Source organism: Panthera pardus, unplaced genomic scaffold (assembly GCF_024362965.1).
Source record: "Panthera pardus isolate Hobbes unplaced genomic scaffold, ASM2436296v1 HiC_scaffold_20, whole genome shotgun sequence".
NCBI lineage: Eukaryota > Metazoa > Chordata > Mammalia > Carnivora > Felidae > Panthera > Panthera pardus.
The window spans coordinates 45,887,587-45,902,637 of NW_026526766.1; the positions used below are offsets into that span (position 1 = coordinate 45,887,587).

Consider the following 15,051-nt stretch of genomic DNA (forward strand, 5'->3'; position numbering starts at 1 on the left):
GGAAGTCAAACTTTCACTCTTTGCAGACAACATAATACTCTATATGGAAAACCCAAAAGATTCCACCAAAAACTGCTAGAACTGATCCATGAATTCAGCAGTCGCAGGATATAAAATCAATGCACAGAAATTGGTTTCATTTCTATACATCAATAATGAAGCAACAAAAAGAAATTAAGGAATCAATCCCATTTACAATTGCACCAAAACCCATAAAATACCTAGAAATAAACCTAACCAAGGAGGTAAAAAATCTATACACTGAAAACTATAGCAAGCTTATGAAAGAAATTGAAGACACAAAAAAATGGAAAAATATTCCATGCTTATGGATTGGAAGAACAAATAGTGTTAAAATATCAATACTATCCAAAGCAATCTACATATTTAACACAATTGCTATCAAAATAACACTAGCATTCTTCACAGAGCTAGAACAATCTTAAAATTTGTATGGAACCAGAAAAGTCCCTGAATAGCCAAAGCAATCCTGAAAACCAAAGCTGGAGGCATCACAATCCCGCACTTCAAGATGTATTACAAAGCTGTAATCATCAAGACAGTATGGTACTGGCACAAAAACAGACACTCAGATCAATAGAACAGAGAACGCAGAAGTGGACCCACAGATGTGTATGGCTACCTAATCTTTGACAAAGCAGAAATAATATTCAGTGGAATGTAGACAGTCTCTTCAGCAAGTGGTGCTGGGAAAACTGGACAGTGACATGTAGAAAAATGAACCTGGACCACTTTCTTACACCATACACAAAAATTAACTCAAAATGGATGAAAGACCTAAACGTAAGACAGGAAGCCATCAAAATCCTTGAAGAAACCAGGCAAAAACCTCTGACCTTGGCTGCAGCAACTTCTTACTTAACACGTCTCTGGAGGCAAGGGGAACAAAAGCAAAAATGAACTATTGGGACCTCATCAAGATAAAAAGCTTCTGCACAGGGAAGGAAACAATCAGCAAAACTAAAAGGCAACCAAGGGAATGGGAGAAGATATTTACAAATGACATATCAGATAAAGGGTTAGTATCCAAAATCTCCAAAGAATTGATCCCAACTCAAAACCCAAGAAATAATCCAGTGAAGAAATGGGCAAAAGACATGAATAGACACTTTTCCAAAGAAGATATCCAGATGGCTAAGAGACACATGAAAAAATGCTCAACATCACTCATCATCAAGGAAATACAAATTAAAACTACAATGAGATACCACCTCACACCAGTCAGAATGGCTAATATTAACAACCCAGGCAACAACACATGTTGGCGAGGACCTGGAGAAAGAGGAACCCTTTTGTACTGCTGGTGGGAATGCAAACTGGTACAGCCTCTCTGGAAAAGAGTAAGGATGTTCCTCAAAAAATTAAAGATAGGGGCACCTGGGTGGCTCAGTCGGTTAAGTGTCTGACTTCGGCTCAGGTCATGATCTCGCTGTCTGTTAGTTCTAGCCCCGCGTCAGGCTCTGTGCTGACAGCTCAGAGCCCAGAACCTCCTTCAGATTCTGTCTCCTCCTCTCGCTGCCCCTCCCATGCTCATGCTCTCTGTCTCTCAAATGTTAAAAAAAATTTAAAAAAAATTAAAGATAGAACTACCCTATGACCCAGCATTACACTACTAGGTATTTATCCAAAGGATACAGTTGTGCTATTTTGAAGGGGCCACATGTGCCCCCAAAGTTTATAGCAGCACTTTTGACAATAGCCAAAGTATGCAAAGAGCCCAAATGTCCTTTGACAGATGAATGGATAAAGAAGAAGTGGTATATATGTACAATGGAGTATTACTCGGCAGTCAAAAAGAATGAAATCTTGCCGTTTGCAGTTACACGGATCGAACTAGAGGGTATTATGCTAAGTGAAGTCATAGAAAGACAAATATATGATTCTGCTCATATGTGGAATTTAAGATACAGAACAGATGAACATAAGGGAAGGGAAGCAAAAATAATGTAAAAATAGGGAGAGGGACAAAGAGACTGTTATATACAGAGAACAAACTGAAGGTTGCCAGAGGGGCTGTGGGTCAGGGAATGGGCTAAATGGGCAAGGGGCATTAAGGATGACACTTGTGATGAGCACTGGGTGTTATACATAGGGGATGAATCACTGGAATCTACTCCTGATATCATTATTGCACTATATGCTAACTAACTTGGATGTAAATTTAAAAAAAATAAATAAAATTTAAAAAAAAAAAGCTCTTGTAGAAGACCTCAGCTCTTCCTGTAATTTGATGTAATTTTTTCCTAGTTCCTTTTGTCATCGATGCCAATGATCTTTGATATATATCTGGTCACCTTTGTGGTAGTTTCTTCCATTGCCTTTGTGCTTAGTATCCCTGCCCATTTCCCTCTCCCCAGTGAGTTATTACACTTGATCTTAGCCAAAAGGCCGAGAAGCGATTCCCCAGTGAGTTATTAATGTTTATAAATGATTATAAACATGAAGTTGTTATTTCTGTGTAATTCTGAAGTGAAATAAAATATTAAGCTCCTCCCACATGTTAGGTGCTGTTAGGTCCTGGATAATTAACTCACATAGTTATTGCTGGTAGAGATTGTTAGAACTCTTCTTAAAAGGCAGTCTGACTTCTTATTAAGGTTTAAAGTATGCATGTCTTTCCAACCAGCCTTTCCCTTTTGCAGTTTGCAGTCCTAAGAATAAAAGCACCAAATTTTTCTAGACACATACCAGGATATATGTATATTGTTTCCTGAGTGAGCAGCCTAAAGCAGTGGTTGACAGCCATCCTGTGGAATGTCGTGAAGTTGCAAACAGGATCTTGTAAAGCTACATACGTTGACCTAGAGTGGTGTCCATGATACTTTACAGCAAAACAAAGCTGCTTTTATAGTCGTAACATGTTCCTAGTATTGCTAATTATCACAGCACTGGAAAGCATCTCATACAGATGAGAAAACTGAGACCCAAAGAGATTGTTACTCACCACCTGTGTCGGAGTCGAGATTTTGTTCTTGGGCTACTGCTCTGCATCCTCTGTTTAGCAAGACCTCATGAAAAGTCCAGAATAAGAAGGGAAACTGTTAGCTATTTATTGAGCAGTATTGCCTCCTCATTGGGATATAAACATCATTGGGTTTTCTCCTTTTCTGTAGCACCATAAGCACTCATTAGATCAGAGCAATGGTGGGATCTTAATGACCTTTGTCCAAATTTAGAAGGTTTCAGTTTCTTTTGATTAATAGAGCAGACTCCGTCGTGGCATAATTTGTTGCCATTCACATCAGAATTTCCTCTACTTCTACCCACTGCAGTTTTATTTTTTTTTTAACGTTTTTTTATTCATTTTTGAGACAGAGAGAGACAGAGCATGAATGGGGGAGGGTCAGAGAGAGGGAGACACAGAATCTGAAACAGGCTCCGGGCTCCGAGCTGTCAGCACAGGGGCCCGATGCGGGGCTCGAACTCACGGACCGCGAGATCGTGACCTGAGCCGAAGTCGGCGCTCAACCAACTGAGCCACCCAGGCGCCCCTACCCACTGCAGTTTTAAATACTATCTTGCTTTCCCCGTGTGCCCTACCTTTCTTTTCCAGATAAGAACCCTTGACCCAAGTCTTCTAGGATTTGATCCTTCACTTATAAACATGCTCATGACAGTGCTGTTCACAAATATGTGTGTGTACACCTACACACATATATACTCCTAGAAATTTAGAAGGTTCATTCTTAATCCTGTTGATCTTAAAATTATGCATGTTTCCTAGGATATAAATAACCCTTCTGATTTAATCAGTTGGTGACTTGGCCCTTTTTTTTTTTTTTTTTTGCCATCTTCACCTGTTTGTATACTTTTCAGATTTTTAATTTAAATTGTCTCTGGTGTTGTAATATGTGCTAAAACTAAAATGCTATCCAACAGTCTTGTGTTTTAAAGCATTTAAAGAGTAATGCATGTTTGTAATGGAATAAAATGAAAATGGTGGAGGAGAGCATATGGTAGAAAGTGACACCCTCCTATGTTTCCAGTGGGTGTATGCCTTGCTATAGCCCTTTGAAAAGCAGTTTGGTAAGATCTATTAAACTTCAAAAGTGCGTGGCCTTTGACCGAAACAGTTCCTTTTCTTGTTTTTTTGAGAACTGTGTACAAGGTAGCTCATGCAGAGATACTGGTTGTACCCTTTTTAATTACCCATTTTTTGTATAATAAATATACTGGCCTATCTGTGGCTTTCTATTTAGCACTTTAAACAAATAGATTTTTATGTCCTGATCTAGAAAAATCGTCGAGATGTACCATTAACTAAAAAAAAGAGATATTATTAACTAAATCAAGCATTTTGTGAGTCCATATTATATACATTTATATATTCTTTAACACAAAGAAAATACGTTTGTATGACTGTAGGAATTCTAGAAAAAGAACAGTTTTTCTTTTTATTCTATTCTAGTTCACAACATGCGGTTTTCCCTTTTCACCATCTCTCTCTTAGCTTTCCATACGTGTAGTCAGATACCATCACTTTCTTCCTAACAGCTATACGCTCTTCCATTGTTGGGTATGTGATTTATTTAAGTTGCCTTCTAAGTGAGAAATTTGTTTTCAGTTTCCTGTTTGTATTAACTGGTTCAGTTAACATTGGTGTGTCCAGTTGTCTTTGTATTTGTGTGAACATCCCTGTAGGATAAATTGCTAGCACAGCTTCTGGGCGTCAAGGTGGCTGTGACAGACCTACATAGAACACCTCCACTTTCCCTCAGAGCCCAGGCTGTAATGAAAAGAGGGACTGGGAGGTTTTTTTGTTTGAATTTGGTTTCTCAGAAACTGAGTTTGTCTCTTCCCATGCACATTATTGTTTGGATATCTTTTAAGTTATGTGGGTGGAATCATTTCCCCAAAGCCATGCTCCTTATGAGTAGTCGTTGGCCCTGCTTTGCCAGTATATTCATTGACTCATGTTCCTGCATGCTGAGGCCTGTTGGGGACATGTGCCTCCTCAGAGATGTGCAGTTAGGTTTGCTTCTGCTGTAGGACAAGTTGTTTGCAACTCAGCGTTTCTTCAAAAGAAAATTATTAACAAATGACTGTCCTACGGCTGATTTAAGAGTCTTGATTCAGAAACAACCTACCAGTCCATCTTTTTCTAGGCTTTTCCCTATTCTGTGTGTGAAAGTGCCTTGGCAGTCTTGAAGTCATTTTTCTTGCCAGTACACAACACAATTTTGCCTCCTTCACTCTACCATGGGCAGTTTTTTGTTTGTATGTACACATAACGTCTCTTAGCATGTATTCGGGTTTGATAGCCTCACACAGTTTTTTGTGCACCTTTGCCTTGAGGTCCACACACACGTCAGGCTCTGAGGTTGGCACGTGGCAAGTACAGAAGTAGATTTTCCCTGAACAGTAGTTGCTAGTGCTGAGCACTTGCTTCATGTGTCTCATTCAGTCTTCACATCAACCTTGGAAGGCAGGTTGTATTACTTACTTCTCATTCTGAATATGAGAAAACAGATAAAAACTGAGGTGCATAGACATCAGATTGACTTTCCTAGAGGCATAGAGTTCTTGAGTAAGCGGTAAAGCCAGCCAGATCAGTCACTTCAAGAGTCTTTCTGCCAGGTGGGGTCCTAAGCTAGTGGGGAAGTGAAATGATAATCCTCTTGCCTAGCTGGGAAGGTTTGCTAACTGTAGCAAGAGTTGGGACAGCCTTCAGCGTCATTTCTTTATTACTTGCAGAAACCAGAACTCAGTTGACTGTATCTTAAACCATGTAAGCATATGTATTAGTGTCCTGTTGATGCTGTAACAAATTACAGTTGACCCTTAAACAACATGGGGGCTAGGAGTGCTGACTCCTGTTGAGTTGAAAGCCCATGTATAATTTTTAACCTCCCCAAAACTTAACTACTAATAGTCTACTGTTGACCAGAAGCCTTTGATAACAGTCATTTAACGTGAATTTTATCTGGTATATGTATTATGTACTATAGTCTTACCATAAAGTAAGCTACAGAAAAGAAGGTGTCATTAAGAAAATTCTAAGGAAGGGGCGCCTGGGTGGCTTAGTCTGTTGAGGATCTGACTCTTGATTGTGGCTCAGGTCATGATCTCACAGTTTACAAGCGTAAGCCCCATGTGCTTATAGCGTGGAGCCTGCTTAGGATTCTCTGTCGCGCGCGTGCACATTCTCTCTCTCTCTCTCTCTCTCTCTCTCTCTCTCTCTCTCTCTCTCTGTCAAAAATAAATAAATAAAAACATTTAAAAAAAAGAAAATCATAAAGAAAATACATTTATATACTTTACTGTACTTATCAAAGAAAATGTACTCCACTCTTGTCCCCTATGATTGTAAACCCCCATTGCCCTTGGTCAGCATTTCCTTCAGCATTAATCATGCCTTATTTTATGCTGGACAGGAGTATTGCTATTTATAGCAATTGAAGTTTAGGTCATTAAATGTTTCATTGAATGTACTGACACTTAAGTTATATGAAACACCACGGATAGGTGGGCAGGTGTGTGAAGCAAGGTATTTCTCATTTGCTCCTTTCTTTGCTGGATCTCGACAGCCTAGCCCTGAAACCATTGGAAATATTAGTATTAAAGTCTTCATTGCCTCCTCAGGGCTGTCCCCTTCACTTGCCCCTGCAGGCTTGAGTGCTCTGAGGCTCCAGCCTCAACCACAGCTTTTCCTTGGTGCTGGCTCTCTGTTCCATCTCCAGCCCAGACCTCACTTCCGAGCTGCTGGCATTTGTCTGGACATCTTGATTGACTTAATCCTCATAATACCTGTATAAATGGGTGGATAAACTACATTTTATGATTGGAAATGGAAAATCAAAAAGATACGGCAGTTTGCTCTAAGCCATATAGCTAGTGGTTAAAGAGCTTTATTTAAAGTGAAAAATGTAAAATCTTCCACTTGACAGAGGAAATGAAAACTATAGTTAATAATATCACATGTATATGACATAACATAAAGCATAACTAATACATGTTTTGTCTTAAGATAGAAGTTCAGAACAGAGAGGAGTGATTAGGCAAAGAAGGGGTAGAAATAGAGGAGAGGGGGACAGAGATACGGTGTGGGTTCTATTGCGTGGACATTGGGGTATAGCTGCTAGAGGTTTTTGTGGCCCTGTTTTTGTACTCGATCATGGTTGTAAATGGGGATATTGCTAATACTTGACTCATGGAAGGCAGATACCAAGCCAGAGCTGGAGTACGTGGCACCATTTTATTGGTTAGTTTTACAAAAAGAGAAAAGCCTCTGCTTATATGGGCTGGAACAGTCATTTGACCTGTTCTTCAACCCCATCTGGAATTGCTTTGGAGTTAACTTAGCCTTCCCCTGAGACACATGACAAAAGGTTGGGAGGAGTACAGGCTAGGTTTTCATCCCTGCAAAGCACGGAGGCCTCCTTACTGAGCCAGGTGGCTTTGGTGCCAGCTAGTGTCCCTGTTTGGTATGTGACAGGATGAAAGTAACATTAATTTTGGTAGGCGGACCCACCAGCTGTATAAACTGAACTAGTATATTCTCCATGCCGTTTCCTTCTCTCCCGTCCCCGGAAGTAGACATTAAGTGATCTACCTTCCCCTGTTTTCCCTTGGTCTGGCCCTCTCCAGCCCTCCCCTCTGTAGGAAAGATGAAGAGTCTCTTTCCTGTATTACTCATGAGTTCAAGTTGAGAACAATATAAAGGACATAGAAAGTGCTTTATTCTGAAAACTTTGGGTGAAAATTGCAGGGTGATTTGGCTCTGGCTCTGGGTTAATTTTAACCTCTTCTTTGTGGATTCAAAAATGTTTTACCAAAAAGTTGAACTAAGAGAGTTCAGAACTAATTATGATGGGTAGAGCAACAAGCTAAATGGGGTGGCAAAGAGATTCCCAAAAGTGGAGCAGGACAAATGGCTGCTTTTTCAGTGGGCCAAAGGCATGAAAAAATAAGATTGGGGGTAGAGGGCAGAAATTACTTTCATTAGAGACAGGTCAATCAAATGCAAGTTTAGGACCTCATCTGGAACTTGAAACTAAAAAAGCATTTGTTTAAAAAAAAAAAAAAAGGGCCTGGGTGGCGTACTCGGTTAGGCGTCCGACTTCGGCCGGGTCACGATCTCGCGGTCCGTGAGTTCGAGCCCCGCGTCGGGCTCTGGGCTGATGGCTTGGAGCCTGGAGCCTGTTTCCGATTCTGTGTCTCCCTCTCTCTCTGCCCCTCCCCCGTTCATGCTCTGTCTCTCTCTGTCCCAAAAATAAATAAAAAACGTTGGAAAAAAAAAATTAAAAAAAAAAAGGGACATTTTTGAGGGCATCAAGGAAATTTGCATGTGGTCTGTGTATTAGTTGGTGCTGAGGAATTAATTTTAATCAGATGTGATAATGACATTGCAGTGAAAAGTACACATATTTTGGTCCATCTAATGAGGGGTAAAATGACAAAGTCTGAGATCTGCAATCATGGAAAAGCTAACAGATGAGGCAAGCTTGACAACATTTGAATTGTTGAATCCAGGTGATGGATATATATGGGGTTCACTGTACAGTCCTCTACATCTATAATGATTGGGGATTTTATAGTGACTTCTTAAGTGGTTTACCCAGCCTCCTGAGCCCAAAGTTGAGCTGTACCTACAGTCCACTTTGGTTGTCCTGTCATAGTCACCAGACCTGGTGGGAAGCATTTTGCCACCAACCCAGAGCCAAAAAAGCCAAATACCATTCCAGAGTGGCTTTTCCAATAGTTGCCTTCACCATATCCAGAGCTATTGATTCTGGAGCAGGCACCAAGATGCTGACCTAGATAAAGTTGATTCACCAGCCGCCAGAGGATGGAGTGATGGCTTTTAAAAAAGATTTTTTTTCACTTTATTTTATAGGACCACCATAAGGCCTCAGACCTTCTATGATGGAAGTCACTCCTGTGCCAGAGGAGTATGCCATATTCCCATGGCTGAGCCGTTCTGCCCCAAAACGAGAGAGGTTTGTAGTCTTTCTAGAAGGTGCGCTAAAATAAGTTGTAAGGGCTTGGGGTGGCATCTAGAGTTAGACTAATTGGCTAAGCACATGGTCCCTCTTCCACCTCTCAAGCTTGCTTCTTGGGCAAGGTTTCACGAAGAGTTTCTCTGTGTCAGTAATGCCTCTCAGTCATTTATAAGCTGAATCACTCAAAGTTGTAAGCTACTTTTTATAGGACTTGATTTTGCTGTCAGAAAACCTTTTTTTAAGTTTATTTATTTTGAGAGAGAGGGTGCATGTGCACACAAGCAGGGAAGAAGCAGAAAGAGGGAGAGAGAGAATCCCAAGCAGGCCCTGAGCTGTCCGCATGGAGCCCGACTCAGGGCATGACCCCATGAACCATGAGATCATGACCTGAGCTGAAACCATGAGTCGGATACTTAACTGACTGAGCCACCCTGGTGGCCCAGAATACCTTTTAAATAATTTAGTGTAGGACAGCGTATTAGTCAAGGATGTATAGTCTAGAACAAGATTACCTTGGTTCTGGGATCAAACCTCTGCTCTTCTGCTTAGTTGTGTTTTGTTGGACAACTTCTTAATGCCTCTGAGCCTCAGTTTCCCCACTTGGAAAATGAAGATAATGATAACATGTACCTGATAGAAATGTGTGAGGGATAGATAGGTTATTACTCATAAAGTGCTTTGAAGTATACCTGTTATAAGACATCCAATGAGTGGTAACTGCTTTTATGAATTAAGTTATTAGTGATAATCTGTAAATTTTCAGAATGGCATCATTGACTTTTAAGATGAGTTTGGCTATTACTGTCCAGCCTCCTTTCCAGGATTGTAGTAAAATCTCAGAACTACGGGGATAGCCCTACAAATGCCAGTGGAAGTACCTAACCATGCCACTCATTCAGATAATTTCAACACCTACATACGGAAAGTAAAAGAACTTTTATGTTCAACCCTGCATAATTGTGTAAAAATAGGTTCCGTGTGGTTAACAGCAAGGGCATCTTAACCTCACTGTGATCTCAAAATTCTAGAATCTGAAACCAGGAGTTGCGGGGGATCGGGGGGCAGGGAAGCCATTTCAGATATACCACTGGCTTGTTGGTTCCCTCTGATTTCTGTGAAAGTAATTTTTTATTTGTTTTAAAAAAATGGAAGGTTAAGTTTGTATTTTTGTATTTGGATGTATATGTTTCTGGGTAGTTAGCAGCAGAATATATCAAAATGTTGGTGCTAGTCTTCCCTCTGAAACACAGATCTGTCCACATAATGAATTTGTTTTCCAGGGTTAATTAGATGTATATAAAATTCTCATCCATTTCCAAATGGGGGCAGCTTGGGAAGAAATAGACTAGGGAGAGATACGCTTGAGATCTTGTCCCACAGAGAAAACACTGATTTACAGTACTAGGAGTAGAGGTGTAGGGTAAGGGAAATACTAATGATGTCTTCAGAACTCATGCAAATGTGGTGGCTTGGTGATAGTTTCCAGTAACAGAGTTTGGCCTCCCTTGAGACCACATTAACTCAGCAGTTATTGGTCTAGCCAAGTCAAGGGACCCCCCCAACATTTAGAGTGCTAGGAAAGGCAGTTTAAGAAAATGGGAAAGGGGTGCCTAGGTGGTTCAGGCAGATGAGCGTCCAATTCTTCATTTCAACTCAGGTCATGATCCCAGAGTTGTGGGATGGAGCCCCCACGTTAGGCTCCACACTGAATGTTGAGCCTGCTTGGGATATTCTCTCTCTCCCTCTGTCCCACTCTCTCCCTCTCCCCATTCCCAACCCCCTCCTCCTCTTGTGTGTGTTCTCTAACTAAAAAAAAGAAAAAAGAAAAAAGAAAAATAAACCTTTGGAATATAACTTTATTCCTACATACTCTGAGAGATTTGTAAATATTGTCCAGAAATGTAAAGAGTAGATGGTGCTGCCCCTTGGTAATTATTACTTTAACTTTGAACATTCACATGACTTTTCATGTACTGATGAGGAAGAATTGTCAAGTGGCAAACAAGGTGTGAACAATGGTTGTACTGCTCTACCACTTGTGTTATATATAAAGAGGTAAATATGAAAATATTTACATGCAAATAGAGTCTTTTTGGAAAACTGACCCAAAAAACTGGTGATTTCCCTTGGGGAGGTGAATTGGTTCACTAGGACATGGGTGGAAAAAATACTCGTCACAGAATAATATCCTTTTGTAGTGTTTATCTTTTGTCCCATGTCACTTGTACCCCCAAAATATTTTCACTTCATGTCGTTTTAGGAGGTAATCTGAAGACACAGTCTTTGCAAGTTCTAACACATAAAATATATTTAGCTTGGTGATCTAATATTGCTGATAATATTTGAAGGATGGTGGTAGGTTCAGGAATTCCATCATGATTGCTCAAAACATGTAAATGAAAGCATCTTGACCTCAGACCCAGAGATCTCTCAGTCAGCCTGTGGTTTGTATCTCTGGTACATAGTGTTGAAGTTCTCTGTTCTTGTGGGGGGTGCAAAGTGACGAGACCCCAGGGTCTGTCACTGTAGCTGGTCCACACCCAAAGAAGCCTTCTCTTCTTCCTCCTCACCATCATGCACCCACCTCCCAGAGTGATGTGAGAACTTAACACGCCATAATCCAGTGTACCAAGTGGTTGTGCTATTCCTTCACTCATCTCTAGAGGTGCTCAAGTTTGGCCAGACATACAGCTTAGTTATTCAGGATTTTAAAAGACATTTAATGAAGACAGGACTGGGCTGGCTATATCTTTTAAAAACAATTTTTTAAATGTTCATTCATTTTTGAGAGAGACACAGAGCACCAGCGGGGGAGGGACAGAGAGAGAGAGAGAAAAACAGAATCTGAAGCAGCCTCCAGTCTCTGAGCTGTCAGCACAGAGCCTGACGCAGGGCTTGAATTCACGAACTGGGAGATCATGACCTGAGCCGAAGTTGGATGCTCAACCAACAGAGCCACCCAGGCACCCCTAGGCTGGGTATATTCTTAATTTGGAGGTGGCGGGGGTAGGTAGGGGAAAGAGGAGTGATTTAGGCCTTTGAATTTATAACCTGTACTCTAGGGAAAAGTTTTTATTAAGCATACTCTTATTTTCAACATAATCTGGGATAAATAAACATGATATAACATCAACTGTTCACTGTCCTATGACTTGTCACGCTTCTAAATTTGGAGTTGCCAAGGCTCTTGCCAAAATTATTTAAGAAATAGGTTAATTTGCTTATGTGGTTCCGACACATGCAGGCTAGACATACTTTGGCCTAAATTGGAGACTTTATTGACATTGAGTCTCTCCATTTTATATTTAAAGCACCCCAGGAACCTTTGTCAATTATTTGGCAAACGTGTGTAGAAGGTGCCAAAATTAACAATTGTTAGAAGACCGGTTTGGCTTTTTACACAGTGTTTACAATATGCCCAACACAGTTCTGTAATGTATACTCCTTAGCTCCTTTAACCTGCACAACACTTCTATAATACAATCTTATTACCATTTTACAGATGAGAAAACAACATACAAAGATTAAGTGAATTTCTGGCAGTGCTTAAGTAGGTTAACAGTTAAGTTTAAAAGACTTAATTTTTTTTTTAGGACTTCATTTTTGTTTTTAATTAAAAAGGAATGTTGAAGCACAGGCTAGAAATTAATAACCTAAAGGTTAGATGTGCATTATTAATTAGATACTGGAAAAACTGATCAGGCTTTTAAATAATGTTTTTAGGGGCGCCTGGGTGGCTCAGTCAGTTAAGCGGTCGACTTCGGCTCAGGTCATGATCTCACGGTCCGTGGGTTTGAGCCCCGCGTGGGGCTCTGTGCTGACAGCTCAGAGCCTGGAGCCTGTTTCCGATTCTGTGTCTCCCTCTCTCTGACCCTCCCCCGTTCATGCTCTATCTCTCTCTGTCTCAAAAATAAATAAACGTTAAAAATAAATAAATAATGTTTTTAAAATCCATGCATAGCCTTACCATTGAAAGAGATGCCATGATAAATTTATCCCTAGAGAGAAAAAACCTGCACAGCCTCATTCTGTTTCTGTATGTTTGTGGAAGAGGCAACAGGCAAAAGAGATTATGAAGAAATCATCTTCTAGCCAAGAAAAGCTTTTACAATGGTCTTTAGATTGTGTATGAAAGACCTTTCAGGAGCTTGGAAACTGTTCCTAGCATGTCTTTGAGATGTGACTAGAATCAGAACCTTAGCTCAGCCTCTGGGGTGAAGAGCTCAGACTCAAATCCATATTCACAACCCAGCTTAGTCTCTTCAAGCTGTTAATAAATGAAATTAAAGTATAAAAACAAATGCCTAGTGTATAGAAAAAGCTCACTGTTTGCTTTTGTTGCTGTAAGCCATATGTGCAAGGCGCTGGGGGAACAGGATTATGTAAGGAAGGTGAGGATCCAGGAAACACATTTCCGTGATCTCCCAGGCTCTGTTTGAGGGCCTCCAGGTACTAGCCATTTATAGAAAAATACTTAAGTAATTAACTTGTTCAACATTGGGGGGAAAAAAACCAATATTAAACTGTTACTTACATTTGTATGTGACTCTGTGTTTTCTAGGTCCTCATAGAGACTGCTAAAAAGTTAGGGCTCCGGTGCCACTCAAAAGGGACAATGGTCACAATTGAGGGACCTCGCTTTAGCTCCCGGGCAGAAAGCTTCATGTTCCGCACCTGGGGGGCGGATGTTATCAACATGACCACGGTTCCCGAGGTGGTTCTTGCTAAGGAGGCTGGAATTTGCTATGCAAGTATCGCCATGGCGACAGATTATGATTGCTGGAAGGAGCATGAGGAAGCGGTAGGTGGAATTTCCTTCTGAATATATACGACCTGGGTTTCCGGGTGCCACGAGAGCCATTGAGAGGGTGCCTTAACCATTTGTTTCTACTGTATTAGTTCCAGAAAGCACCTTTCTACCAGGTCTTAAAGTCAGCTTTTTATATATGGTCAAATATTTTCTATATAGTTCTCATTGGAAGATACAAAATAGGTCTCCAGAGAGAAGAACAAGACACTTCTTTCCAAGGATCAACAGTAAACAGTACATTGTAGACATGTAGGTGCAGTGGGAATTCATTTTGAGACTTGTGCCTTATTTTTTATTTTTTTAATGTTTATTTTTGAGAGAGAGAATACAAGCAGGGGAGGGGCAGAAAGAGAGACACAGAATCCGGAGCAGGCTCTAGGCTCTGAACAGTCAGCACAGAGCCCGACCCAGAGCTCAAACCCACGAACCATGAGATCATGACCTGAGCAGAAGTCAGACGCTTACCCAACTGAGCCACCCAGGCACCCTGAGACTTGGGCCTTATTTTAAAGATGAAAGTGTGTTTTGGTTGTAATTTCCTTATCCTGCGCTACAGGTTGTTTGTTTTCAAAGGGAAAGACCTATTACCTCTTCCTGGTAAGAGGACTCTGTGTTCATATCTGTTTAACCTGCCATGACTGGATGGATGATGCTTGGTGCAGGAATATGACAGCAGACAGTCAAGCCTGTAAGGGTCTAACATTCTGAGTTTTTTGGGGGCTTAGGGAGGAAGTACAGAGGTTAAGCAGACCAATGTAAGAAAGCTCAGGCTTATAAAGAAATAGTATGGTGAGAAGTATATATCCAGTTGACTCAACCAAGCATTTGAAGTCTGGGAAGCCTTTCTGGTGTATGTGCGGTGGGAAAGGCAGGCATGCGTGGGTGGAGTGGAGAGGAGGGAGGGAGGCAGGCAGCGCCATGTAGGCTATATAAGGATTTCAGCGGGGAGGTTAGTAAGGAGTTCTGGGCAGGAAAGACGGCAAGGTCCAACTGGTATCTGAAGACACTGGACCACTTCAGTCAGGCTTCCAAAATAAATATTCTCATTGTGAAAAACTTCAAACAGCTACAAAAGTAGAGAGTCTAGTATAATGAACCCCCGGTTACCCATCACCCACCTTTCCAGTTACCAGCTATGGCCAGTCTTGGGTCATATAAATATACCCCTACCCGCTTCTCTCTCCCCTGCCCTCATTATTTTGAGTAAATATTTTTCGAAAAGGAGTCTCTTTTATTTTTTTAAATAAAATAACAAAATAACCACAATACCATTATTGT

The 15,051-nt window shown here is 40.8% G+C and overlaps 1 protein-coding gene across 2 annotated transcripts in view; it reads left to right on the plus strand.

Annotated features, from left to right (window-relative positions):
* The window catches only part of MTAP (methylthioadenosine phosphorylase), a 48,166-nt gene that overhangs the window by 25,104 nt on the left and 8,011 nt on the right, over nucleotides 1-15,051 (plus strand). For both annotated transcript variants that reach the window (XM_019430670.2, XM_019430669.2), the window contains exons 5-6: nucleotides 8,858-8,960; nucleotides 13,525-13,764. In XM_019430670.2, coding sequence (XP_019286215.1) covers nucleotides 8,858-8,960; nucleotides 13,525-13,764 — 343 coding nt within the window. The remainder of the gene's footprint in view (nucleotides 1-8,857; nucleotides 8,961-13,524; nucleotides 13,765-15,051) is intronic.